Below are 25,976 nucleotides of genomic sequence, written 5' to 3'. Positions count from 1 at the left end.
CATCAGGTTGGACCACAGGAGACAGAATCTATAGGAGACTTGTGGGCTCACCTCCGTGGGACTACAGCACCCACTAGTGTGTGTGACAGCCAGGGGTGGTGATAGGCTGAGCTAGGATAGACCACGGAACTCACCTGACACTCATGGGAGCGGGAGCTGGGAAGAAACCAGGCTGGGCCAGGCGGCAGTGCCCACAGACACATGCAGCCTGAAACTGAGGACAGACCATGCCAAGCAGGGCTACAGTACCCACTGGCATACGTGAAATCAAGGGCTGGGAACAGCTGTGGTAGGAGAACTTGAACTTGAACATAAGGAAAAGATCCTTAAATGCACACATGAAAAAACAGAAAAACCAATTGACATATAAAGGAATGCCAATTAAACTCACAGGAAACCACTCACAGGACACTCTCCAGCCCAGGATAACGTACCCAGCAAAGCTTTCCTTCATCTTTGAAAATGAAATAAAATTCTTCCACAGTAAAGAAAAGTTTAAAAGAACATGCTTGGGCAGCTAGCAGCCAGGAGCTTCCTCCGGGTCTCCCACCTGGGCGAGGGGACCACGCACCTGTGCCAGCTTCTACTGCTTTCTCATGGCAGGACCAGAAGTGCAGCAGCTGGGACGTGAACTGGGGTCCACGTGGGGTACTAGTGTCGCAGATGGCGACTTGGCAGGCTGCACCACAATGTCGGCTCTGAGCCACACATGACTGATGGTATGATGGGTTTGATCCGACACACTCAAGAGTGTTAAGCCACCATCACAGCTAGGACATGCTGAGCTACAGGTGTTTTTCAACTCCATTCTGGCTCACAGGGACAAAACACAGGATCCAGCAGAGCCGCGTAAACCACAAATGCACTTCAAAAGACAAAGGGTCGGAGAAGGACATCTCATCCATTAAAACGGAAGTGACTGGATGCTGGGCCACACACCTCCCCACAGGGTCCCAGAGCGAAGGCCAGCCATGGGCCTAGACCCTTCCTCCCCAGCACTGGCAAGGGGCTCATCAGCCGCACTTTCAGGAGGAGCCCAGCCCCGCTAGGCAGGAGTCAGGGAGGGGGTACCTAATGCGGCTCTGACCTGGACTGCACCCCTAGTCTCCCCACCTGTACCTTGCGTGTACTAATACCCGCAGGAGAGACTGCAGGCACGCTCAGCTGTTCCTTCCACCCTTGGACTCTCTTGGGTATGCAGCTGTCACGCCGCTGTGAAAAGCCCAACAAAGAGAGATCCACTTGGGATGGACCGACCACCTGAGGTTCCTTCCAGTTCCAAAATTCCAGACTATTCCTCCCCAGAGACCCAGGGTTGGCGCCGCCAGTGTCCGTGTCTAAAATGCAGCCGAGGCTGCGACTCGCCTCCCTACGCCGCGGAGAAGCGCCCAAAGCCAAACGCTAGGAGAATGCGTTGTTGTCTAGACCGTATTTCAGGAGAGCGGGTTTATCAAAATAATAAAGTTCTGCTGCTTAAACAAAACAAAACAAAAATCCTCTGAGGGAGAGAGCCAGCGTCCGGCAGCCCCGGAGCCATTATCTACCTCAGCCAACACCTGTGGCCGCATCTTGACTCGACTGAAGGGCCTTTTCAGAGCCCGGCGCCCACGAGCGGAGCGCGGCAGCAAGCAGAAGGCAGGACGCGGACGGGAGTCCCACGCCAGCTCGGTGACCATGGCGCCAGCTCGCCACCCAGCGGCGGCCTCCTCTCGGAAACCAGGCCGTCGCGAGACGTGTCCACGACGAGCAACCTTCACCTTTCCCATTTAGCCCGCCTCAAGTGGCTTCCCAGCCAATCGAAAAGCCAATAAGAGCCGTCTTCCCTCCCACTTGGGGCGTGGCTTCCATCTTCAGCCAATGAGAGGAGATATTCGCATCCAGCACGTCGCCGCACGCACCGAAGAGGCGGTGAGGGGCAAGATGGCGGCGAGCGGCCTTCAGCGGACCGCGGCTGCGGGCAGTACGTTTGTGAAGCCCATTTTCAGTCGCGACCTGAACGAAGCCAAGCGGAGAGTGCGTGAGCTCTATCGCGCCTGGTATCGGGAGGTACCGAACGCAGGTGAGCGGCAGCGGCGCCCGCGGGGCTGCGGGGGAGAGACGCCCAAGGTCGCGGCCGCATTTGCCTCCGGCCACCGGCCGGGCTGGACTGAGGCGACCCCGGGTGCTGCTGCAGGGGGAAGCAGCTCAGCCGGGCGTGTGGTGAACCCGGCCTGGCGGCGGCGCGGGAAACACTGGCTGTGTCCGGGATCCCTGCCGCACTTCCAGGCGTCCTTTGGTCTCGTCCCTCGGGATTTTTCCCGAAGCCCCGGGGGAGGAAAGCGGCCGGGACTCGGTGGCGGGTGGCTCTGGTAGTCCGGGACCCAAAGTCGGCTCCCGCGTTCCAGAATCTACTGACGGACGCGCACAGGGACCGTCGGATGTGGCAAGTCATCCCTCCACAGAAGAGCCAGACCGGGAAAGGGAATGGCTTTCCCAAGGTCGCCCCAAGCCCTGCTCCCTGGGGTCTCCCTGCCCTTAGGAATTCCTCAGCCCATTGCTGCAGGATCGTCAGGTGAACCCCCAGAATGGAGAGACTGTCGCCTGGGCACTCCCCCCATCCCTGGGAAGGTCAGGGCTGTCCCAGGGACACTGCCCCGGGCAGCACTGCGTTGCTGTGGGCTCGCGTGTTTTAACGTGGGTCTGAGAACCGAGGCGCTCACGATGAGTGCGTGGGGAGGCCCCGTGACACCCCACAGGGCCGTCACTTGCCGGAGAGATTTAAGTTTTAAGTGATCTGTCCTGTCGGGGGAGGGTCAGTAGGGAGATGCCTTCAGGATCCGGTGGGTGCCTAACAACACTTGGCATACTTGGAGGAGCGTCTCAGTCTTTCTTGTGGGGGGCACAGGAGACCGTCCTGCGTTCTGGTGAAATTCAGTGGCCGAGGTGAAGCTAGAACCCAGGTCTCCCGCCTCAGAACCCAGCACTTTCTGGACTGTGCCTTCCCAGCACTTCCTTCTGGTGCCGTCCCGGTCGGTACCCGCAGAGCCACAGGGCTCTGGGCGGTTCCACGTGCCTGCAGAGCGGCGTGGGGAGCGGCCTGCGGGACACTGGTGCGGTGCTGCCACCGCCACTCCCGCTGAGGAGTCAAAGCCAGTCCTGCAAGCAGGTGGTAGTACTGGTAGTAACTAGTGTTCATCGAAATGCCTGCCTGTGACCCAGTGCTAAGCTAAGTACCTTAAAGCCTCAAGTCACCTCTTAGTAGGAGAGGTAGACCCAGAACCTGCCTGTGCAATTCCCGTACCTGGAGCTTGGCGGGCATCTCCCTCGCTGGGCGTGGGAGACCAGGCCAGAACTGTCCTTGACTTAACAGGAGACTTTATACACACAGTTCTTGCACTTAATTCCTGTTTCCCTGGTGCCTCTTGTAGCACAGGGTCAGTACTAGAGGCTTGGAGAGACACGAAAGTAAATACAACAGAATCCCCGAGTCTTCAGCGGTTTTCGGGACGGCCCAGGGAAAGCGGCATAGTGCAATGAAGCCCACGTGTGCTGAGCCGTGCGGGGAGGCGCCGGCAAGGCTCACAGCCTGCATTTGTATTGTGCTTCACTTCTTGAGTGACTAAGCCAGGTACCACAGAGTAGCAGGTATTATTGCTAGAGTATTATTACTATCGTATTAATACTACAGGTATTTTTACTAGAGTAATAGGTATCATTGTCTTCATTTTACTGCTAAAATAAACGGGATCAGATGAGAAAGTGACAAGGCTAGGATTTGAACCCAAGTTGCTCAGACTTCTGCCTGTTCCAAAGCAGTGGTCTTATCTCCCCAGACGGTGTGAAAGCTCGGAGAGGAAGTGCCAGGTCCACGCATCCCCGGGGTCTCGGGCACCTAACTCTGGGGGGCTGCCTGTGTGTTCAGTCAGGATTCACCGACTCAAGCGTTTAAGAATGTTTTAACCAAGTAATTTCTAGCCTGAATCACATTTTCCCTCCAGTGCACTTATTCCAGCTAGACATCACCGTGCAGCAGGGACGGGATAAAGTCCGAGAAATGTTTATGAAGAATGCACATGTTACGGACCCCAGGGTGGTCGATCTTCTGGTCATTAAGGTAAATAACCCTCACTGACCCCTGATCCCCCAGGGCCTCTGGCACATCTGGGACACCGCCTCCCCATGGCGGAGTGCCTGGGGTCCATGCCAGTGTCCTGGTGATCAGGACTCGGAGGCAGCCACTGGGCTCCCCCGCCTGGCCCCCGCGGCTGGAAGCATCTGCAACGGGAACAAGTGGAGGCAGCGCTTCCCTATTTGTCTCACTCTCAGTCCTCCCAGATGAACACTTGAAACTTTTAGTTTCAAAAGAGTAGTTGAGTTTGGAGATTACTGCCTGGTTAAATAGATTAAACATTGTTGAAGAGAAAATCCACTGGATTTATGTATTATAACCAAAAAAACTATAAGGAGGAACATTTGATCTGTACTGGAACCTCATCCCTACTGCTCTGCCTGTGTGTCAGCTTGCAGCTGGAAGAGGCAGGCAGGTTGGCTGGGGCCTGTGGATGTGGGATCAGATCGTGGAGCTGATTCTGTCTTCGTGGCATTAGCTCAGCAGGAGCGTCAGCATGGACCAGTAAATGGCGTGGAAGAAGTATTAAGCGGGAACAGAAGCCCTCGGTCTCCAGTTTTGAGGCCCTACCGACCTGGATGTGTGTCCTCGGGACAAGTTAACAGAGTTGCAGAGTGTTGGAAAGGCCTCAGGTCACCCAGCCCTCGTCCTCCAGGGGCAGAGGCTGTTACCTAGAAAGAAATTGTGAGGGTCCTTCACCTTGGAAGAGAATCCTGGCTTCCTTGCATTCCTTCAGCGCAGCCCCTTTATGACCTCTGCCTTCATTTGTGCAGGGAAAGATGGAACTGGAGGAGACCATTAACGTGTGGAAGCAACGGACACATATCATGCGGTTCTTCCATGAAACAGAAACACCGAAGCCGAAGGATTTCCTGTCCAAGTTCTATGTTGGTCATGACCCCTGAAGTCACTCGGTGGAAAGGTGCACGGTGTTATTTAATTATTTTAAATAAATTCAGTATACAGCAGTCACTGTGTGGTAGAATTGCATTGATGAGCTGATTTTTCTTGCTTTTTACTCAGATAAGCTGGGTTTTGATATACATAAACACCTGTTCATTGCCTTTTCTTGAAGTGCAGTATTTGCTATAAAGTACATGGAATTCTTCTCAGAGCCTCATCTGTTCAGAAACTGTCACGGTGGATATGAGGCCAGTTGACCTCTAGTTCTGTTCTGGTTGTGGAGTCCTCACAGTGGGACACCTTGGTGTCAAGGCGCCACGCTGATCCAACTCTTGTCAAGGGACCAGGCAGAGCTCATGAGCAGAGACAGAGCTGACAAATGGACTTTGTCCTGGGTTCTCAGGAGAAAGGACTTTCAGAGCCCTCTGCCCTCTACTTGCAGCAAGCTCCAGTTCTTGGGAGTGGAATTAACTTCCTACTCGTCAGGTAGGCATGCTAGGCACACAGCCACTCAGCTTGCCCACAGCCGACACAGACCTACTGGTTTGTTTTGTTTGAGATTTTATTTTTATTGGAAAGTCAAATTTATAGAGAGAAGGAGAGACAAAGATCTTCCGTTTGCTGGTCACTCCCCAGGTGGCTACAACAGCTGGAGCTGAGCCTATTGAAGCCAGGAGCCAGGAGCCTCCTTCAGATCTCCCATGCAGGTGCAGGGTCCCAAAGGTAGTCTCTGGTTTAGCTCTGAGAAATGATCTCTGGGGGCTAATGCTATTGCTTAAAGGGCTAAGCCACTGCATACAGTGCCAGCATCCCATACGGATGCCAGTTTTGAGTCCTGGCTGCTCCACTGCCCATCCAGTTCCCTGCTAATGCATCTAGGAAAGCAGCAGAGAATGGCCCAAGTGCTTGGGCCTGCACCATTGTGGGAGGTCTGAAAAAAGCCCCTGGCTCCTTGCTTCAGACTGGCTCAGCTCGGCTATTGCAGCCACTTGGCAAGTGACTCATCAGATGGAAGATCCTCTCTGTCTCTCCTCCTCTCTGTATATCTGCCTTTCCAATAAAATAAATAAATATTTTATTTAAAATTCTAAAAAAAAAAGAAAACATGGAAACAGGGCTCGGGCCCCCCCAATTATCTCTGCACATCCACAGGGACCTCAGTATTCTGGGTTGTAGATCAAAGAGCTTGGTGCTGTGGCTCAGTGGGTAAAGCCACTGCCTGCAGTGCTGACATCCCATATGTGAGGAGATGCTTATTTATTTCCCAGCTGTTCCACTTCTGGTCCAGCTCCCTGCGAACAGCCTGGAAAATCAACAGAAGATCCAGAAGAAGCTCCTGGTTCCAGGCCCTGCCCTGGCCATCAGGGCTTCTGGGGAGTGACCCAATGATGGTATCTCTCCCTTTCTCTGTAATCCTTTAAAGTAAATAAATCTTAAAGAGACAGGCAGCTGCAGTCTTCATGTTGAAACTTGGGCCATCGCACAGTCATACTAAGCTGTGTTTATTATGTTTATTCATGATAGGATTGCTTTTCCAGTGCTCACGGGACAGCACATCTCGGGGATCGGGGCTGTGGAGGAGGCTCCGCTGCACTGGGGGCTGAGGGGCTCCCTGGCCCTTCTGTGGCGGAGGCACAGGCTGCGAGCGGCACCAGTTCTTCAGCTGGTGCGTTCTCCCTTCAGCATTTTCCTGTGCCCTGTGAGAAAGGGAAGCAACAGTGAGGCAAGAGACAGGCCCCCAGCACCTAACGACAGCGGAGCGCATCACTAGGCATTCACCGGAGGCCGGACGCTGGGGACCCCAAAGTGTAAAAAACACATTCTCTGCCGCCCATGAGCTCATCGTCTGTGCGACCTGGGGGCGTTTAAGCACGTAATATCAAGTGTTACAGAAGAAGTACTTGAGACTGCTTCTGTGAGGAAGCAGAACTCGCTTTAAATGGGTGAAGGAAGTGGAAGAATGGGTGGCATTAAGCTGAAGCAGCAGGAGGCAGCTGGCCTAGCAGTCAAGACAGGGTGGGACAGCCACATTCCACATCTGCCTGAGCTCCAGTGCCAGCTTCCTTCTGAGGCCCCAGGGGGAGGCAGGTGGAGTCCCCTCCACCCCAGAGGGAGGCAGGTGGAGTCCCCCCACCCCAGGGGAGGCAGGTGGAGTCCTCCCAACCCCAGGGGGGAGGCAGGTGGAGTCCTCCCAACCCCAGGGGGAGGCAGGTGGAGTCCCCCCACCCCGCCCCGGGGGAGGCAGGTGGAGGAGGCAGGTGACGGCTCAACTAGTTGGGTTCCTCGTGGGAGACCTAGATTGAGTCTCTGGCTCCTGGCTTTGGTCCTGCTCATCTTGGGGCGTGAACCAGCACAGGTCTCTGCTCCCTGTAAATCTGACTTTCCAATAAAAAGTTTTTTTTAATCTTAAAATAATAGAAAAAAGAAGAGAATGGGGAGAAGTGGAGTTATGCTGGCACCCTGTATGAAGAGTGGCTCAAGTCCTGGCCAAGTTATACACTGCAGCCATTTGGGAGGTGACCCAGCAGAAGCAGGACCTAACTTGTAAATAATCCAGTAAATCTTTGAGAAAGTGTGGTTGATTGAAGGTATGTCAAGCCAGCAGCAAAGGCTGGCTGGGGTGCCCGCCTCATCGGACGAGAGCCCAGTGAATTTGTAGGGAAAGGCAGAAATGGGAGCCCCAAAGCTGTCAGTTCATCAATGCTCTGCCCTGCCATGCCAGGCCTCGCCCCGCCCGCGCCTCCCACGTGCTGCTCCTGGCCCAGGAAGTCTCACCTGCTAGTCATCATCATCATCATCCTCTGGGACAAAAATGTCGTGCTCCTCAAGCAGAGCGGCGAAGTTCTTGCTGATGAGCGTGCCGACGTAGAGAAAGGGGATCACGATGGAGAACACGCGGAGGAGGCCGAAGGACATCTGCAGAGGGCGGGGGGGGGGGGCGTGAGTGCCAGGGCCCAGGCCGCCTCCTGCAGACCCAGCCCACCACACGGCACTTGGCTTCAAAGGCTCCGGAAAGTACAGAGCAACAACAACAGCAAAACAGATAATAACTGCAAGAGGAGGTAAGGCGAGTGCTGTGGTCATCCAAAATGATGCCAGGGGGCCCGGCGCGGTGGCGCAAGTGGTTAAGTCCTCGCCTTGCACGCCCCAGGATCCCATATGGGTGCCGGTTCTATCCCGGCAGCCCTGCTTCCCTTCCAGCTCCCTGCCTGTGGCCTGGGAAAGCAGTCGAGGACGGCCCAAAGCCTTGGGACCCTGCACACGCATGGGAGACCCAGAAGAGGCTCCTGGCTTCGGATCGGCATAGTATCGGCTGTTGTGCTCACTTGGGGAGTGAATCATCGGACGGAAGATCTTCCTCTCTGTCTCTCCTCTCTGTATATCCGCCTTTCCAATAAAAATAATAATAATAATAATAATAAATCTTTAAAAAAAACAAAATGATGCCAGGAAGAAACGTATAAAGCTGGGGCTGGCACGATGGCTATTTCACCTATAGCTGCCGGCATCCCATAGGGGCACCGGTCCATGTCTCAGCTGCTCCATTTCCCACCAAGCTCCCTGGTTATGGCCTGGGAAAGCAATGGATGACGGCCCTAACCCTTGGGACCCTGCATCCACATGGCAGACCTGGAAGACGTTCTGGCTCCTGGCTTAGGATTGGCTCAGCTCTAATCACTGCGACCATCTGGGGTGTAAATCAGCAGGTGGAAGATCTTTCTGTCCTCTCTTGAAGGAGATACCACAAAAATACATGAAAATGTGTTCCACAGCGGGGACTCTGGGATGACATCAAGTGGCCACTTCACATCCCGGGCACTGATGTCGTGGGCTGCTGGGAGCGGCCCTCCCCCTTCTCTCCCTCCTTCCTCCAGATACGGGAAGAAAAAAAAAATTGGAAGCAATTGACTTGCCCACTTTCCCCCATTCCTCGATCCTTCCCACCTTCATCAGTGGTCCACATGGGTGTCTGTCCTTCTCAACTATGTAAACATCAAAATAAATAAATACAATACAAAAGGTACATGAAAATGGAGAGCAAAAAAATGAAGGGAATGAGGCCCGGCGCCATGGCCTAGCGGCTAAAGTCCTCACCTTGAATGCCCCGGTATGGGCGCCAGTTCTAATCCCAGCAGCTCCACTTCCCATCCAGCTCCCTGCTTGTGGCCTGGGAAAGCAGTCGAGGATGGCCCAAAGCCTTGGGACCCTGCACCCGTGTGGGAGACCTGGAAGAAGTTCCTGGATCCTGGCTTCGGATCGGCATAGCATCGGCCGTTGCGCTCACTTGGGGAGTGAATCATTGAACGGAAGATCTTCCTCTCTGTCTCTCCTCCTCTCTGTATATCTGACTTTCCAATAAATTTTTTTTAAAAAATGAAGGGAATATTCTGGGACCCAGTGCAGTAGCCTAATGGATAAAGTCCTTTCCTTACACACACCAGGATCCCATATGGGTGTCGGTTCGAATCCTGACTGCTCCATTTCCCATCCAGCTCCCTGCTTGTAGCCTGGGAAAGCAGTGGAGAATGACTCAAAACCTTGGGACCCTGCACTCACATGGGAGACCAGGAAAAAGCTCCTGGCTCCTGGCTTCAGATCGGCTCAGCTCTGGCCGCTGAAGCCATTGGGAAGTGAATTGATGCACAGTCTTTCCCTTTCTCCTCTGTAAAATCTGGCTTTCCAATGAAAATAAATATTTTTAAAAATATATCCTGAACAACTGATTAAGTAACAGGCATCTGGTGCCCAAGAACTCTGATTTCAGGAGGCGTGTGGCACAGCCACTTAAGCTGCCACCTTAATGCCAGCATTCCACGTGGGTGCCAGTTCAAGTCCTGGCTGCTTCCAATCCAGCCACCTGTTAACTGCACTGGAAAACAGCAGAAGATGGCCCAAGGGCTTCGGTCCCTACACCCACATGGGGAGACGTGGTAGAGCTGCTGGTTCCTGGCTTCTGTCTGGCCCAGCTGCAACCATCGTGGGCCAGCTGGACAGTAACTAGCAGACAGAATGTCTCCCTCTCCTTAACTGCCTTCCAAATAAACAACAAAAACTTTTTAAATTGATTCCAGCATATTTTCAGAAAAGCAAGGTTATCTCACTAGTTAGTTGAGCTGAAGAGTGTCCCTTGTAGTTCCTGAACTACCCAGCATTCCTCTTCAGCTGCACCTTGTAAAGGCCATTCCTCTTCGGCGTGGTCCCCTCACCTCGCAGCTTTCCACTGTGAAGCCGCCCTGCAGTCAACTGTGCGTGAGCACAGCACCAGGCTCGCTTTACAAGTTTGCCTTTGGGGTGAGGGGCTCAACTGGCCAATCCTCCCCCTGCAAATACCAGGATCCCATATGGATGCCAGCTCATGTCCCCGCGGCCCCACTTCCCATCCAGCTCCCTGCTTGTGGCCTGGGAAAGCAGCAGGAGATGGCTGAGTCCCTGCCATGCACGCAAGGGATCCAGATGGAATTCTGGACTCCCAGTCTAGGCCAGGACCAGCCAGGGCTGTTGAGGTCATTTTGGGGAGTGGACGAGCAAATACAAGAACAAGCAATCTTTCTCTGGCCGCTCTCCGCTATAAATAAAGATTCTTAAATGCTTTCTACACTGGACAGGCAAGATGTAAACTAATGCTTGGCATACATGACTGGGGGAAACCGCTGCAGGTGGGGGCTGTGCCAGCAAGCCAGGACCTCACTGGGCAGCAAGCCTCGGTACTGACTACATTGTTCTGGCCTCTGATTCAATTGTGAAAAACTGCGACAGCAATTCCTTACACACCCGTCATGACTCACTGGAAGGCGAGGCCTGTCTGACGCACCCTGCTTTCCAAAGTCCTCCCAGGATTCCCTCTCAGCTCATCGAAGAGGAAGAAATACGCCGACTTGTCTGAAATCAGTGCACAAAGCCTAGAACGCCTAGACCGGCTGCACGGAACAGGATCCACACCCTTCGCCAGAAGCCACCTGTCTCGGCTTTCGGCCCCGCGCCCTGCCCAAGCCCTCCCTCCTTCTCCCACCTGTCAAAAGGAGCAACCCATTCTAGCAGAGTCCTTGCTCCGCCTACCAGCCCAAGGCGACCGCATGGTTGGCCGTCGCCCCTGTCCGTCAACGCCGACCCAGGCACGCCCCACAATGATTCGCCATGGCCCCTTCGCCCCGCCTTCAGGCAGACACTCACTTTGACGGGTTTGGGCAAAATGGCGCCGCTGCGGGTGACGATGACTGACCTCGAAGGTACCAGGCTCGGCCCGGAGCCGCCCCGGACGGCAGCGCCATCGCCACCTTGCCTAACACTCGGTGCGCTGCGGAGAGCCCCGGATCGGAGGGGTGCCAGGGCCAGCCAGCGAGCCGCTCCGGACGCCATCTCCCAGCTCCGCCCCTCGCCTGGGCGCCCAGACCCCACCGCCCGGCCCGGAGCTGGCCTCGCGACGCTGGGCGGAGAGCACGGGAAGCCACGCCCCCACGCCTGCGCAGTAGCTACGGTCCTGCCGCCCTAGGGAAGGGGCGTGCGTCACCACTCAGCGTGGTGACATCACGAGGACACCGACGCTCCCTGGTGGGCGGGGCCAGCGCTCCGGGGGCGGAGCAGCGCTCCGGGGGGCGGGGCCCGCGGCGTGACTGTGCATCCTCCTGTCATTATTGTTCTCACACCCGCGACACTCCTGGCCAGGCGTGGTGGGCGTTCTGCGACTGCTGAGATAAGCGCAAGGAATCGAATTGCATCATAATGGAAAGAACTTTACTTAGATATTTTGATCGTATACAAAAAAGCGTATATAAAAAAAGCCACCATAACAATCGTTACAGAACAAAGGGCTGTGGTATCTGTGCCTAAGACAGGTGCAGGAGGCTGCGGGCTCCGTGTGCCCAGGGAGCAAGCACTGTGGAAGTTGTACCAACGTGAAGCCTGATTTGGGACCAGGGTCGGCGGCTAGCCGGCTGGCCCTCGTGTCTGCATATGTAGAAGCAGTGATGGCAACAACCAAACCGAGTCAGATTCATGATACTGAATAGTGTTACTCTCACACAGACCCCTGTAACAAGGGCAAAGGCCAGAAAAGCCTGCAGAAAGTAAACCTAGTGAGCTCTGGGGCTCCCAGCCAGGTCACCGCCCGCAGAAGGGGCACCCCTGACCACTCTCCTAGGGCATCAGCTGGCCTGGCCCCTGGCCCTGTGAGCCAGCCACTCTACCCCCGCCCCTCCCCCAAGAACAACAGACTAAGATTCTTAGGGTTTCGGCCAGTCTACCCTGGGTGATCACATGACAGGGGGAGCTCCCAGGTGGTCTCAGGAACCTTTAGGGGAGCCCAGCCAGACTGAGGAATTTGTCAGGCACTAGCGGCACCACCCTGGGGGTGGGGGGACACCACACTCCAAGTCTTCTTCCCTTCCCCCAACCCCAACCCCCAGCCGGGGGTCTGCTGCTGAGGGCCCGGGCACCGAGGGTTCTGCTCACAGGGGCAAGAAGCCAGTCCATCCCGGGATGCCAGCCTGCACCACCCCCTACCAGGCAGCCACAGGCCACTGACGGACAGAGCAAATGCCTCTCGTCTGGCTGTAGGCTCCCTGCCTCCAGAAACTTCTAACACACACTGCAGTTTGGGGAGTCACGTGGCCAATCCTCCCACCACTCCCTAGGGAGAGCTGCACCCGAGAGGCCCCCACAAGACAGGAGGTCCATCCTTTTGACCATATCACGACATCAGGGCAATGCTGCCTCCTTCGAGGCCTCTCCCGTTTCTCCGTGCCTGCAAAGTGTGATGTGGTGGCAGAAGGCCCATGTGGAGAACACCTAAAATGCAAGAAGAAAGTGCAACACCCCCCAGAACAACGTCGGAAATGAGTAAACCTTCAACTCCAGAAAAGGCACTGGCCCCCAGCATCCTGACCAGCAGAACTGGGGCCTAACTGGACGTGGCCCCCTCCCCGGTGTTCAGGACCGGTCCTGGCGCTCAAGCTCGGGCGGGCTCCTGCGGGCCTGCCGCCGCCGCCACCCTCGCCTCAACTCCATGATCTCCTGGCCGTACCAGTCGTGCAGAGTGGCGAAGCAGGAGGTCTCGGGGGACACAGGGCTCTGCCCTCTGCCCAGGAGGAGGCCAGCTGAGCCTCGCAGCTCTCTCTCAGCTCCCAGCCTGCCGCCCCCTTCCTCGACGGAGCCCCTGGGGCTCAGGTCCCTGGCGAGGACATGGCCATTGTGCAGGCTCGGAGACCGGCGGTCAGGAACCTGGGGCCTGCTGCAGCTGGCCGTGGCTCTGTGGGATGAACAGCGATGCAAGGCCAGTCTCTGGCGGGCGTCCTGCAGCTGGCTCTCTAGCTCGCGCACCACCAGGCGCATGTAACCAAAGCTGGCCCGGGACAGTGCCTTCACCCAGGCCTCCTGGGCCGCCGGCCCATCAGCCGCCAGCACGTGCGGACGCACTCCCGGGGCATCGAAGCGGATGGCAAAGGCGAACTCCTCCGGCACGGGGGCCTCGGCCAGCTCCACCGTGCAGCCCTCCAGCACCACCAGGCTCAGCGGGGCCCGGCCCTCCCGGCTGTCGAAGGAGAACAGCAGGTTGCCCTTGAGAACAAACCAGCATGTTCGGCCAGTGCCGCTGGGGGTGGGGGGTGCTCCCGGTCCCCCCCAGGTGCGCAGAAATCCTGTGTGATCTGCTGGGGAGTCGCTGAGGGCATAGTGGGCCACGCTCCTCTCGTTCAACTTCATGACTCCTGCAAGAGCTTCAAGCAAGAGAGATGGCAAGAGAATTAGAGGGAAGGGCACTGACCCTGGGGCACACCTAGGACCCAGGGCCCCTGAGGGAAGGGCGCTGACCATGGGGCACACCTAGGGGCCCCTGAGGGAAGGGCGCTGACCATGGGGCACACCTAGGGGCCCCTGACGGAAGGGCACTGACCCTGGGGCACACCTAGGACCCAGGGGCCCCTGAGAGAAGGGCGCTGACCATCGGGCACACCTAGGGGCCCCTGACGGAAGGGCGCTGACCCTGGGGCACACCTAGGACCCAGGGGCCCCTGAGGGAAGGGTGCTGACCCTGAGGCACACCTAGGCCCGATCCCTGAGGGCCCTGCTGACCAGCTCTGTCCTCTACGACTTGGGCCCACCTTGTCTTTTCTCTCAAAGGAGCCAGGAGGATCCTGCCAAAACCTGTGCTTCTCAGAACTCCCAAGGAAGGACAAACGGGCAGGCCAGGCGGTCCAGTGGGTGATGGTACACAGCAAGCCCACAGAAGCCCGCCCCTGTGCTGGGGGCGTCACTCCAACACAAAGCCAAGACCCCACAACCCTCCTGGCCTCTGCTGGCTGTCCACTGGGCACATCCCTGCCGTTCTCTGGCCAGAACCTGCAGCCCCTGTGACACCAACAGGGGCGGAGGGAGGCAGGCGACCTCGTGGCAAGGGCTCTGACTGGGGCCTTCTCTGGGTCCCAAAGGGCAGCCGGGGGTGGCTGGAAAGGACAGCTACACCGCGCCAGCCAGGACCCCACGCATGACAAGACAGTGGTACCTGATGGAACCCGTGGGAAATGAAGTCCCAGGACGATAGAGGGGACTACCCGAGGCCGCAGGGTCTGACTCCCTGACACCGTCCAGGGGCGCCCTGGCCTCAACCCGCCCCTCCAGGGGAGCCCCCAGCAGGAGGGCATCAGGCCAGCCAGTCCTCCCACTCAACCCCATTCTAAAGGATGAAAACTCCTTCCCAACCTCAGAGGCCCCTGGAAAATCACCACCTCCACCAGGAACTTTCCCTGGCCCCTGCTAGGGCCAGCAGCCGTCCACCCCGGCCAGGCACGGGTCCCCTTGCCTGGATCTTCCTCCTTCAGACCTCAGCTCCCTGTGCCCAGGCTGGATCCGGGTTAAATGTCCTCCCAGCTTCCCGATTCGTGGTCTTTCTGTTCATCTGGGAGCTGTAAGGGGCAGGACCACGCCTGACCAGCAAGCAAGCCTGACCTCACCTGGCCACCAGGCCCCTCACTTCTGGGTTCAGTGCTGTGGCCAGCGGCAGGATGTTACAGATTCTGGTGGGGTAGGGGAGACCTGGCTTGGCTGAGGTGTGGGGGCGGGGTGCGTTATCTCTGGCCAGAGAACGTTATCTCCCTCAAGATCCAGCAGGAAGTGAGGACAGCATCAGTGGGAGAGACCAATTCCCCTTTCCCTCTGGAACCTACATTCTAGCGGGGTGGGGAAAGGGGTGATGAGCGAAGGAATGAGGAAGGAAGCGGGAACCGCAAGAGCGAAGCGCGGAGAGAAGCCAGGCCGGGCGGGGGAGGGGCCGCGCCAGGGGGAGCGGCCAAAGTCCCCCCAGGAGTCCCGGCCGCACGTCCCGAGTCCGGCCCGGCCCGCACCGGGGCCCCCGCATCCGGCCGGGGAAGGGCGCCCGTTCCCGTGACGCCAGGGCCGCGCGCCGGGACAGCACCCCGGCCTCCCGCCCGCGCGCCGCGCTGCCCCGATTCTTTTGTCGGAGCAGCCAGGCGGGGGCATGGGGCTGTCCAGCCTGTGGTCGCCGCGTGGGGACCTCAGCCCGCCCGCCGCATTTGAAGCAGGGGTCGCCGCTAAGCTGGGGGTCCTCCCGGCGCCTTCCCCAGCCCCAGACCCGGGGCGCCGGCTGCCGCCTCGGTTTCCCCGCCGGCGCCCCGAGCTGTTCCCGCCACGTCGCCCCCGGAGCGCGCCGGGCCCGCTCTCACCTCCCGCCGCCGAGCGCGCCCGAGCCCCCGGGGGCAGCCGGCAGGGTGGGCTCCGGGCTCGGGCCCCTGCGCCTCCGTCCCGGGCCGCGAGTGAACGTGGCGGCGGGAACCCGGGGGACCCCGCCCGCGCAGCTCGGGTTACCGCCCCCCGCCCCTCCCCGCCCGGGTCCTCACCAGCCCGAGGAGTCCTGGAAGCCGCCTTCCGCGCCGCACGGGAGGGAAACTGAGGCACGAGGGTGGGTGGTGGGCAGTGAGCCGCCAGAGCCTCGAACCCAGGGCCGCGGGGTGTGCCGGAGCTCGAGGCCCGCCACGCCAGGCACCTCGCCAGCTCTGAGCCTGTGCAGGCACGGGCCTGCGGCGAAGGGCTGGGGTTTCACAGGGTCGCTCCCCCTCGGCCCGGGCCTTGTGGCTTCTCATCTGAGCGCTGTTTCTGCAGCCTGACCCGGCTTCTCTCCGCGCTTTGCTTTTGCGGTTCCAAGGCTGCCCAGGGCCCCTCACTCAGGCGACCATGGGGTGGTACAGCTGTCCCTCCCTGGGCCTCAGGTGGGCGTTTGTTCCAGGGTGCAGCGTGTTTCCTGTGGGTTGTGCGCTAACTCATTCAGGTGGTCTGACAGCAGTGGCCCTGTGGCAGCGTGGGCCTCATCCCACCAACACTGAAGGAAAGGGGGGAGCTGATGTGCCTCCCAGCAAGGAAGAACATTCTGGAACGTGGTGCAAAGGCCCTGTGGCCTGTTGGGTTTGAGGAACTGGCACAGAAACAAAGCGGTTAGGAGGCATGGGGCGGAAAGAAGGGACAGTGGGGTCAGTGGGTGGGTGGGGGAACAAGGCTGTGTGGATGAGTGAGGGCTGTGACCACTTACTCTGCAGAGAAAAGCCCACAGTAGAGCCTGGGGACACACAGGGAAACTGCTACAGGCCAGGGTCCCAGGCGAGGCTTGGGGAGACCGCCAGCAGGGAGAGGTGTCCAGGTTCTGAAGGGAGAGGGAGTGCCCAGAGGCTGGCGTGGGCGGTGAGGAGCGAGCAGGGTGCTGGCCTGAGCTGGGGGCAGGGGGCTCCTGCTGGTCCCTGAGCCTGCTGCGGCAGGTGTCTGTTAGAGCTTCGGCCAGCAGGTGCAGGGCCCAGGATAGTCAGCCTAGAGCCGAGCTCCCAGTAGTTGCTCCAGAAGCACCTGTCTGAGGGAGGGGCCTGCAGAGTAGCGGTGGGAACGGTCTCCAGGTGTGTGTCAGCGGGGCTGGGTCCTGCTCCTGGCTGGTGGTCTCCCATTCATCCTGCCTGGCCTCCCTCCCCGCTACAAAGGCGCATCCCTGGGGACATGCTCTCATTTCCTGTGCCAAGGTGCTCAATGAGAGCGAGAAAGAGGGACACACACACACGCACACGCACACACACACACACACACACACCCCTACCTTCGGGGGGCGGGGCCGGCTGCGGAGGGGCGGGGCCGGTACGGAGCTGCGAAGAGGCGGGGCCGGCTGCGGAGGGGCGGGGCGAGCGCGTCGGGGGCGGGGCCCGGCGTTGCTAGGGGATTCTGATAGGTCGTCCCGTCGCCGGAAGGCCCCGCCCCCACCCGAACGCAGCGAGCGAATCAGGCGACTGGAACGGCGGCTGGCTGGACAGAGCGAAGGTGGCGCTGGGTGCGGTTGGTCGCTAGGCAGGTGCGGGCCTCCCCGGGGCCTCGGAGCGGCCGTCGATGTCGGGGACCAGGGCACCCAGACGGGTGGCCGGGCGGAGTCTGGCCCCGGCCCCGCGCCTCCGTTCTTGCCGGGTGTCTTCGGGTCGGTCGGTCGCTGTCCCTTTCTGGCCGCGGTCCCGCTGAGAGCCGCCCCTAGGGGCTCGGAGCCCCGCCGAGCAGCAGGCGCTCGCCTTCAGGCTCTGGGAATGAGGGCTGGGGCTGAAGTGGGTGGCTGTGGTCGCTGGGCGGCCGAGGGCGAGCACCACGCCTAATGCTCTCCTAATGTTTCTTAGCTTCCGGAGTTCAGTATAGAAAAGCGGATAAAACGGAGCAGGTGCGGTGAGGACCCCAGAAGAATGTTGCTGAAAACAGGTACCAGCGTGGGCAGGGGCGCCTGGGGAGGGAGCTGCCGCCGGCAGACACCTGGCCCTGCTTCCCTGTTGAGGTTTGTGGGACAGTTTCGTCTCTTCTCCAAGCTGGCTCTGGAGGGAGGTGACCCACCCACCCGGGATCGGTTCTCCTTCGGACCAGCCTCTTCCTTCCTCAGCCCTCTTCCTTTGTGCCTTCAGCCTGTGCTGAGGTCAGCCCCTTGAGTGCCACTCAGCAACTGCCCCCAAGGCTTTAGAAAGAAGGGACTGGCTGGGATGAGCAAGATGGGGCGGCGTGGCGGGGGTCCTGCCTGCTGCCCTTTGCAGTCGCCCTGAGGCCTCCTGAGGGTCTGTCGGGGGACCTGGAGCCTGGCCACATGTGCTGTCCAGTCCTGTCGACAGGTTGGCGGGAGCACAGGACACCAGTTGTAGGCTTTTCTACTCCAGCCCTGCTGTGGCCACGGCTGGTGGGCGCCAGATGCACCTGACAGCCCTTGCAGGCAGAGCTGGTGCTCCTCCAGGCCCAGGGGTGCAGACAGCGGGCAGCCAGGGCTGTGGGAAGCCCTCCGAGTCACTCCCCAGGCCCACACCTCTGTCCCCACCGCAGTGCTCTTGCAGGCCCTGGTGGGCCAGGTGCTGCTGCTGGAGAACGGGCTCCTGCGGACGCCACCCATGGGCTGGCTGGCCTGGGAACGCTTCCGCTGCAACATCGACTGTCATGAGGACCCCAAGAACTGCATCAGGTCAGGAAGGGACCCACCCACCTGCCCAGGTTCAACCAGGGCCCTGCCACATGGGAGCAGGGCGTGGTGGTCAGTCAGCAGAGATCTGACTCCGGCCCTCCTGGGCTACCCGAGGCCTCTGTGGGCCCATCGGGAGGGAACATCAGAGGCCAGCCAGGCCCTCACGTGCTACCCCACCCCTTGTCCTTTGCGCCCACACTCTTCCTCTCGTCCCGCCCAGCTCCATGGCTGAGCACCCAGGCCCTGGCCATGCTGCGCACTGTCACCTGACTCAGCAAGGGCATGTCCACTGGGAAGAGGAGGGCAGACCAGGCCTCTGAGCTGCCCCGTCCTCCTCCCCCTTCAGTGAGTGGCTGTTCATGGAGATGGCTGACCGGCTGGCCCAGGACGGATGGCGGGACCTGGGCTACGTGTACCTCAACATCGACGACTGCTGGATTGGCGGCCGTGATGACCAGGGCCGGCTTGTGCCTGACTCCAAGCGCTTCCCCCACGGCATCGCCTTCCTGGCCGACTACGTGAGCACTTTCCTGGTCCCACACCGCGGCCTCGTGTCTGGAGCACTCTGGTGGGAGGGCCACAGACGAGCGCCTGAGAGGGACCTGGGTCCCAGGGAGGTTCCTGTTACTGAGGAAGTGTGCGTTGGAGGGAGAAGTGGCCCACAGCTTCAACCTCCTTTCCCAGAGGGACGGGTGGGGTGGTGCTGGATCAGTGTACCTGTGAGAGGCTCCCTGATGAAGCTTCTAAGCTCCCATGTCCTCCACCCCCGCCAGGCTCACTCCCTGGGCCTGAAGCTGGGCATCTATGAGGACATGGGCAACTTCACCTGCATGGGGTACCCAGGCACCACGCTGGACAAGGTGGAACTGGACGCAAAGACCTTTGCCAGCTGGAAGGTGGACTTGCTGAAGCTTGATGGCTGCTATTCCACGTCCGAGGAGCGGAGCCTGGGTGAGTTCCATGGCCAGTGAGGGGTGACCATGAGAGCCTGCTGCTGGCCCCAGCCTCAATGGCCCCGCACAGGGCTGGCTCCTGTCTGCCCTCTCCCGGGACCTGCAGGGAGCGAGACTCCCAGGCCTCCAGAAGATGGGGTGGCACCGCGGCCCCCCATGTGTTGGAACCTCTCCTCTCACAGCCTCCGTGTCCTCACCATCAACAGGGGAAGGTTTAGGGTGAAGCCCTGGAGTGCCTCTTCAGTCCCTAAAGCAAGCCCTGGGCTCTCCTCAGGGTATCCCAAGATGTCTGCCGCCCTGAATGCCACAGGCCGCCCCATCGCCTTCTCCTGCAGCTGGCCAGCCTACGAGGGGGGCCTCCCCCCCAAGGTCAGTCCTACATCGGGACCCCCTCGCCTCTCACCATGAGGACCCATGTGCTAATGTGTGGGGACCCTGTGTGCCCCGGAAGGAGGGGCTTTCATCACCCTGGGCCCTTGCCAGGTGGGCTGAAGGGGTTGGGATCTGAGTCAGCAGAGGCACAGGTGCTGGCACGCAGCATCCACTGCCTAGTGGTCCAGGAGAGCCACGAGGCTAGTGAGGTCAGGCTGTGATGGGGCAGGCCTCAGAAGGAGCTGGGGGCACCTTGCCAGGGGCCGCTCATGACACTGGACACAGGAGAGACCTGAAGGAGAAGGCTGGCCAGCAGTGGCAGTCACTGAGAGGGTAGCAGGTGTGTCAGCCCTGGCCCATACTTTGGGCTTGACCTCAGCTGGAATGAGAGGGTGGAGTGGGCAGACCTTGGGATGGAGCTGGGCGATCCCACAGCCTTCATCCTCCTGAACAGACGGCCAGCTCACTGCCGTCGCCCCTCCCACCTCCTGTCTCCCGTGCAGGGCAGGGTGGGGTCCTGGGCAAAGCGCGTGCCTTTGGTCCGTCCTGAGCACTGCCCTCCCGACACGCAGGTGAACTACAGCCTTCTGGCTGACATCTGCAACCTCTGGCGCAACTACGACGACATCCAGGACTCCTGGAAAAGTGTGCTGTCCATCGTGGACTGGTTTGTGAAGCACCAGGACGTCCTGCAGCCAGTGGCTGGCCCTGGGAGCTGGAACGACCCAGACATGGTACCGCTCCCCACAGCCCGGGGCTCACTTCCTTCCCGGACGCACACTGCCAGGTCCTAGGTCAGCAGTTCTAAAATGCACCCCTGCGTCAGCTGCTCCAGACTAGCCCCAGATGCTGGTTCCCTGGTGCATTCCGGGGACCCACCCCCTCCTTTTGCATCAGAATGTTCAGGGCTGGGGGGCCTGGGAATGCCCACTGTTGACCAGCTCTCCCAGCAGTTCTGGTGTTTCCTCCACAGTGGCCGGCGCTGACTTGAGAGGCTGTTGGTCTGCAGGGTAGATTGCGATGACACCTGCTCTCTCTGTCCCTCTAGGTGTCCCATTCGCCGTTGGTTCCTGCTCAGTGCCCTGTGCTCACTGTCCTTGGCAGATCCCTGCCCTGCCTGGCCCTGCAACCTTCCTCTGCCTCCTGCCTTTCTGTGCAGCCCACCCACGGTGCCAGTGCATTGCTCTCCTCCCATTCTCTTAGTTTTATAGGTCTCTGTTCTTCCAGTTAACAAGGATTTATTGCTGGCGATGCTTACAGTAATTGCAAACGTTAAGCCAGGCGGAGAGGGCAGCCTGGAGGGCAGGAATGGGCCCCCTCGGGCACTGGCTGCTGCTCTGCCGCTTGCCTTGGGCAGGTGACTTGTTTTGTTTTGTTTTTCTGGACCTTAGCTTTTTGATTGAAAAACTGAGAAGGACCGTGGTAGCCACCTCTAAAGCACTTGGCACAGGGTCTGGCACAGGCCCAGTGCTGTGGTAGGTTTTAGGATTTTAGAAGGTGGCTAGTTAAAGGAGAGAAGACTTTCTGGGGGACAGAATAGAGAGGGAAAAGGTGAGGGGTTGAGCCTGCCCAAACAGAGGGCACCTGGGCAGCAGGCAGGGTCCTTTCTTCAGCTGCTTGTTGGACGAGGAGCAGGGCCACCTGGACCCTGATAAGGCGGTAGGGTGTGCAGAAGGGCTCCTGGGTGACTTCTGCAATGACTGACTCGCAGTTCTGCATGTCCCAGCTGCAGAGCTTTCCACTTGCCTTCATATTTTCTATCTGCACCTAGTTTCCTCGGGCCCAGTGACCAACCGGGGTGTATCATGTAACCCTTAGTTAAATGGCCGACACTAGACACCGTTGTGCGTTAGCAGTGAGTATGCCTGGCTGTGGCTTGGTTGGCCTCAGGTCACGTGTCTGCCTTGGTTCATCCAGCAGGTAGGCGACTAGTGGCAGGTACGGGAGCCGTGCCCAGGTTGCCTGCACTGCTGCCTGGGGTGCTCTTGACTTGCATGTGCTAATGCATCCACTTGTCATTTGATTATGTGCTACGACCACAACACTTAGGGCCACGTTGCTGCTGGGGGAAAAGCTGATATTCAGGTGGGAAATGACAGGCGTGGCCCTGCAGCCACGTGGCCCTGCCGAGCCAGTCCCTCACACACGAAGCCATCATTCCTCCCATTTCCTGGCTGTTCTTGCCATGACTGTAAGTTTGGGGTTGGCTCCAGTGCACACCTTCCTGGAAAGGTCAGGACTGACCGCTCCTCTTCTCTGCTCCCAGCTGCTCATAGGGAACTTTGGACTCAGCTTCGAGCAAGCCCGGTCCCAAATGGCCTTGTGGACGATACTGGCAGCCCCCCTCTTCATGTCCACAGACCTGCGTACCATCTCACCCCAGAACATGGACATCCTGCAGAATCCACTCATGATCAAAATCAACCAGGATCCCTTGGGTATCCAGGGACGCAGGATTCTTAAGGTACTTGGGGTGACAGCGAGTGGGAAAGAGAAGGGTTGGGTCTGATGTTGACTCAGCTGCCCCGGGGCCACCCCTCCTGGGGATGCGTAGCTGACGACCCTTCGCCTGGCCAGCGTGAGAGCTGGGCCAGCAGCACGGCGTGGGGGTGGGGAGGAGGGTGCTACATGCAAGTGCAGAGGGGACGCCAAGGTGCAGAGCTGCAGAAAACGAGGGCTTCCCTCTCGAGATTTAGCCAGTACTGCTACTGCTGCTGGTATCTGCCAGGCACCTACTGGGTGCCAAGCTTCCTAGGTTGCAGTTTCTCAGCAAGGCAGGCTCTCGTTCCCCATTCTGCATATGAGGGGAAGGGAAACTTTGGAAGTTCTGGTAACTGCCCCAAGGTCACACCGTCAGGTACCAAGGGGGACTTGCTGGAGCCTGGCAGCTTACCCCAAAACCCTTACTGTTAACATAAGTCCCCAACTCTGGAGCACAAAAATCTACAGAAATAAGAAGGCACCTATAGAACCCGTGATGCCTAGAGGAGGAGCCGACAGCGAGTCAGCCTGAGAAACCTAGGCGGCCAGCCTCACTGTGTAGCCTCCGGAGCAGCATCCTCTTGTCCTCTGGACAGTGCCCTCCACGCCAGTGGCGGCAGCTGCAGGGGTCAGCTCTCACACACATGCCGTGCCGTCGTTCGGTGTGTGTGTCCCTCCGTTGTCCTCTGAGCTCAAGAGGCAGGCCCTGGGTCATGGCAGGGGGCCAGTCCCCAAGAAGGCGGCAGTGAGCACCTGCAGAGTCAGGGAAGGACGGGGTGTTAGGGCAGCGGAGGCCTGTAGGGCTGTGGCTTTCTGCCCAAACCTCAGTGTGGGCAGCAGCTGTGGGCTGGAGGAACTCAAAGCTCAGGAGAGCCAGAACGGGGACCTGAGCAAGGGACCCCCGCCAGTAGCCACCTTGTGTGCCCAGGAAAAATCTCACATTGAAGTGTTCAAGCGGCCGCTGTCTGGGGAGGCCAGTGCCCTGGTCTTCTTCAGCCGCAGGACGGACATGCCTTACCGCTACCACTCCTCCCTGTCGCAGCTGAACTACACCGGCTCCAAGGTCTACGAGGTGAGCGCTTTGGCTTCTTCCAGGAACTGCTCCTTGCTTATCTGTGGTCTCCAGAGCCAAGAGCCTTGGGGCCTCCGGCAGGTGCCTGTGGCACTGGAGGGCTGGAGCTGTCTGCTGCTTCTGTGTGCTGAGGCTGTGCCGACCACACTGGCTACAGAAATGAGTCCCTGGAACTCCAAAGCCATGCTGCTCCCCTAGTCGGCCAGCCTGTGCTAGCATGTTCCTCGAGCTTCTCCATCTGTCGAGGCTTCTGTTCCTTTTGCCCGTGCAGGGGTGGCGGGGGAGTAGGGTCCCCACTTGCAGAGGGCGTGCTGGGTGGACAGTTGCAGGCCTGGGTAACATCCCTCCCCGCCCACCACAGGCCCAGGATGTGTTCTCAGGTGACGTCATCAGCGGCCTCCGGGATGAAACCAACTTCACAGTGATCATCAACCCTTCAGGGGTCGTGATGTGGTACCTGTATCCCATCAAGAGCATAGAGATATCTCAGTCGTGAAGGGCTGGGCCATGTGACAGGCTGTGGCCGCCCCAGAGCCCAGACCCTGGAGCCACGGCATGCTGAGGGCAGGTGGGCAGGGCTCTGCTGCCTCGGGCCCGCTCATCCACATGACCACACCAAACCCAAAGTGCCATCTCGACGCCAGTTCCCAGGCCCTCTCAGACACTTCTCTTGGGGTGATTTCCTGCGGCCTCCTCGCCTCCACCTCAGTTCCACAGCCCCGCGGATGTTGCTGAGCGCTCGGCTGGCCTCCTGAGCCCCGGCGTGCAGGGGCGCGGATGCTCGTCAGGACTCTAGCCTCAGAATCAGGATTCGGAATCTTTGTGATTAGGAGTCGCGCTCTGGCCTCTTGGATTGTGTGACTGGCTCTCCTGCCTGGAGAAGGCCGTGCAGGCCGGAACCGCTGTGAGGGAGGGGCAGGACGAGACTGGCTCCCTCAGCTCGCCAATAAAGTTGCTGTTTAGTCAAGTGCCTGTAGTGCAGAGCTGGGGCCACGGCTGCTTAGCTGAGGCCACTCGGTGATTCTGCCTGGGTCTCAGCTTGCCCATATCTGCTCTCGTGGAAAATGCGCGTGACTTCCTCGTCCTTCAAAGCGACCTGAACATGGTACTTGCTAGAAGTGGGTAGCCTTGCACCAAGGGGCCCTCTCTGCTCTGGATGCAGGAGCTGACACCCTGGGCTGGGGCAGCACTGTGTCTCCCCAGCAGCACCTACGCCCTCTGTCCTCACTGGGGGCCCCACCCCTGCTTCTCAACCTTTGTTCCTGTATTATTTCCCTCCCAGCCTGGCTACAGTCCACAACCAAGTGCAGGGGTGTCTGGGTCTTAAAAATCTGTTTCCTGCTGCTGCTCCTCCTGAGAAAAAGCAGTAGCAGGGGTACCAGGTCCTTGGCTGCTTCTCTAACTCCTGTCCACCACGCCATCCTCCTTTAGTTCCCTGAGGGCTCTCTCTCCCATTGGGAAGCCGCTGGCCCAGCAAGCCAGCCAGGTGCTTCCAGGGTGGGCTGCTAGGCACCCCAGGCCTTTTTCCCTGCCCTAGCCTAGGGTATGGCTTTCTGAGTTGAATTCCCCATAACCTCTCCTCCCAACCCCCACTGGGTTCTGAGGTCCTTGTATGTAGTTTGGTGGAAAGAACTTGTAATTGCACATTTTATGACATTTGTTTGATTAAGCTTTGCCTATTTAGTCACCAAGTCACAGCGTCTGGGAACCTAGCCACAGGAGAAAGCTCCCTGACCCAGCTGGTGAGTGGAGGTTGTGGAGTTGGTCCAGGAGCGCCCGCCTCGGCCCAAGCCTCCATCCTTGCAGGCTTGGCCTCCTGTGTATGCTTGCAGCCTTGGATCCTGCTCGGGGTGCTACTGAGGCAGAATGGAATGGGCTGCAGGGTGCAGCAGCGCACAGGAGTTGAGACCACGGCCTTGGAAGTTGGGACAAGTACTGGAATTGACTGGGAGTTCCCTGTTTGAGACCTGGAGGTGGCCACATGTCCTTGCTGACTATGGAACTTGTCTTTTTATCCTGGGGATGCCCAATGGCTTCTGTCCCTCCTGCTCATTCCCTCAGCACACACACACTGCCTCTCTCCTAGGATGTTGCTTTAGGCTCTTCCATCGGGAGCCAGTTAGGAACTCGTTTGTTTTCTTCCTGATCCAAGGCAATCTTGTCTGGAGACAGGGACACCCCTGTAGGAATGTTCAAACATAACAATAAAACAGGACAACGCGCCTTCCTATAACTTAGCTTTAACACAGCACCAGCAACCAGCTAGTATTTCCTCTCCAAACTGCCAGGAGTGTGTCCCTTCCCTCAAAGCCACGAGAACCCTGCCACATACAATCAGAACCACCTTTCCCATAGAAACGAGCCGTTCTGCTCCCATATCACATGCCAGAACCAACTCACAGTGTGTTAACAGCTTGAAATGGTGAGACTCCTGGGAGACAACACAAGGAGCTCCTCTTTAACCATTTATTTGAATTACAAAGAGGGAGAGGCAGAGACCTTCCACCCTCTGGGTCACCTGCAAAGAGTTGGTGCCAGGCCTGGCCAAAGCCAGGTTTACAGTACAGCTACAGAAGGAAGCCATAGAATATTATGTAGCCACAAACAGTGTTTGGGAGTGCTTCGAAA

The 25,976-nt window shown here is 58.8% G+C and overlaps 4 protein-coding genes across 6 annotated transcripts; 2 read left to right on the top strand and 2 right to left on the bottom strand.

Moving 5' to 3' along the window:
• The first annotated feature begins 1,888 nt into the window (after positions 1-1,888).
• Positions 1,889-5,080, top strand: NDUFA6 (NADH:ubiquinone oxidoreductase subunit A6). Of its 2 annotated transcripts, none has more exons than XM_040986968.1 (3): positions 1,889-2,059; positions 3,978-4,093; positions 4,882-5,080. In XM_040986968.1, exons 1-3 carry the CDS (start codon positions 1,921-1,923, stop codon positions 5,011-5,013), a joined length of 387 nt encoding a protein of 128 aa, XP_040842902.1. In that variant the 5' UTR covers positions 1,889-1,920; the 3' UTR covers positions 5,014-5,080. The 2 variants fall into 2 exon arrangements, with proteins under 2 accessions (XP_040842902.1, XP_040842910.1); XM_040986976.1 differs by lacking the exon at positions 1,889-2,059 and adding an exon at positions 2,108-2,551.
• Positions 5,081-6,508: 1,428 nt separating this feature from the next.
• On the bottom strand, positions 6,509-11,447 carry SMDT1 (single-pass membrane protein with aspartate rich tail 1). Its single transcript, XM_040986955.1, has 3 exons — positions 11,183-11,447; positions 7,787-7,927; positions 6,509-6,708 (listed from the first exon to the last, which is right to left on the bottom strand). The coding sequence occupies exons 1-2, from the start codon at positions 11,366-11,368 to the stop codon at positions 7,790-7,792; spliced, it is 324 nt and encodes a 107-aa protein (XP_040842889.1). The 5' UTR covers positions 11,369-11,447; the 3' UTR covers positions 6,509-6,708; positions 7,787-7,789.
• A 320-nt stretch (positions 11,448-11,767) lies between these two features.
• PHETA2 (PH domain containing endocytic trafficking adaptor 2) lies at positions 11,768-13,709 on the bottom strand. The gene has a single exon (XM_040986941.1). The coding sequence runs from the start codon at positions 13,706-13,708 to the stop codon at positions 12,938-12,940; it is 771 nt and encodes a 256-aa protein (XP_040842875.1). The 5' UTR covers position 13,709; the 3' UTR covers positions 11,768-12,937.
• Positions 13,710-17,292: 3,583 nt separating this feature from the next.
• Positions 17,293-24,315, top strand: NAGA (alpha-N-acetylgalactosaminidase). Of its 2 annotated transcripts, none has more exons than XM_040986930.1 (10): positions 17,293-17,311; positions 17,653-17,731; positions 18,335-18,470; positions 18,817-18,988; positions 19,244-19,421; positions 19,698-19,792; positions 20,368-20,529; positions 22,062-22,259; positions 23,205-23,348; positions 23,710-24,315. In XM_040986930.1, exons 2-10 carry the CDS (start codon positions 17,716-17,718, stop codon positions 23,842-23,844), a joined length of 1,236 nt encoding a protein of 411 aa, XP_040842864.1. In that variant the 5' UTR covers positions 17,293-17,311; positions 17,653-17,715; the 3' UTR covers positions 23,845-24,315. The 2 variants fall into 2 exon arrangements, with proteins under 2 accessions (XP_040842864.1, XP_040842855.1); XM_040986921.1 differs by having other exon boundaries at positions 17,306-17,342.
• The last annotated feature ends 1,661 nt before the right edge of the window (positions 24,316-25,976 follow it).

The sequence above is a fragment of the Ochotona curzoniae genome, unplaced genomic scaffold, assembly GCF_017591425.1.
Source record: "Ochotona curzoniae isolate NIBS_2020 unplaced genomic scaffold, NIBS_Ocur_1.0 contig_1014, whole genome shotgun sequence".
In the NCBI taxonomy this organism is placed as follows: domain Eukaryota; kingdom Metazoa; phylum Chordata; class Mammalia; order Lagomorpha; family Ochotonidae; genus Ochotona; species Ochotona curzoniae.
Note: the sequence above shows the minus strand (reverse complement) of the source record. Positions and strands in the feature narration are given on the sequence as shown.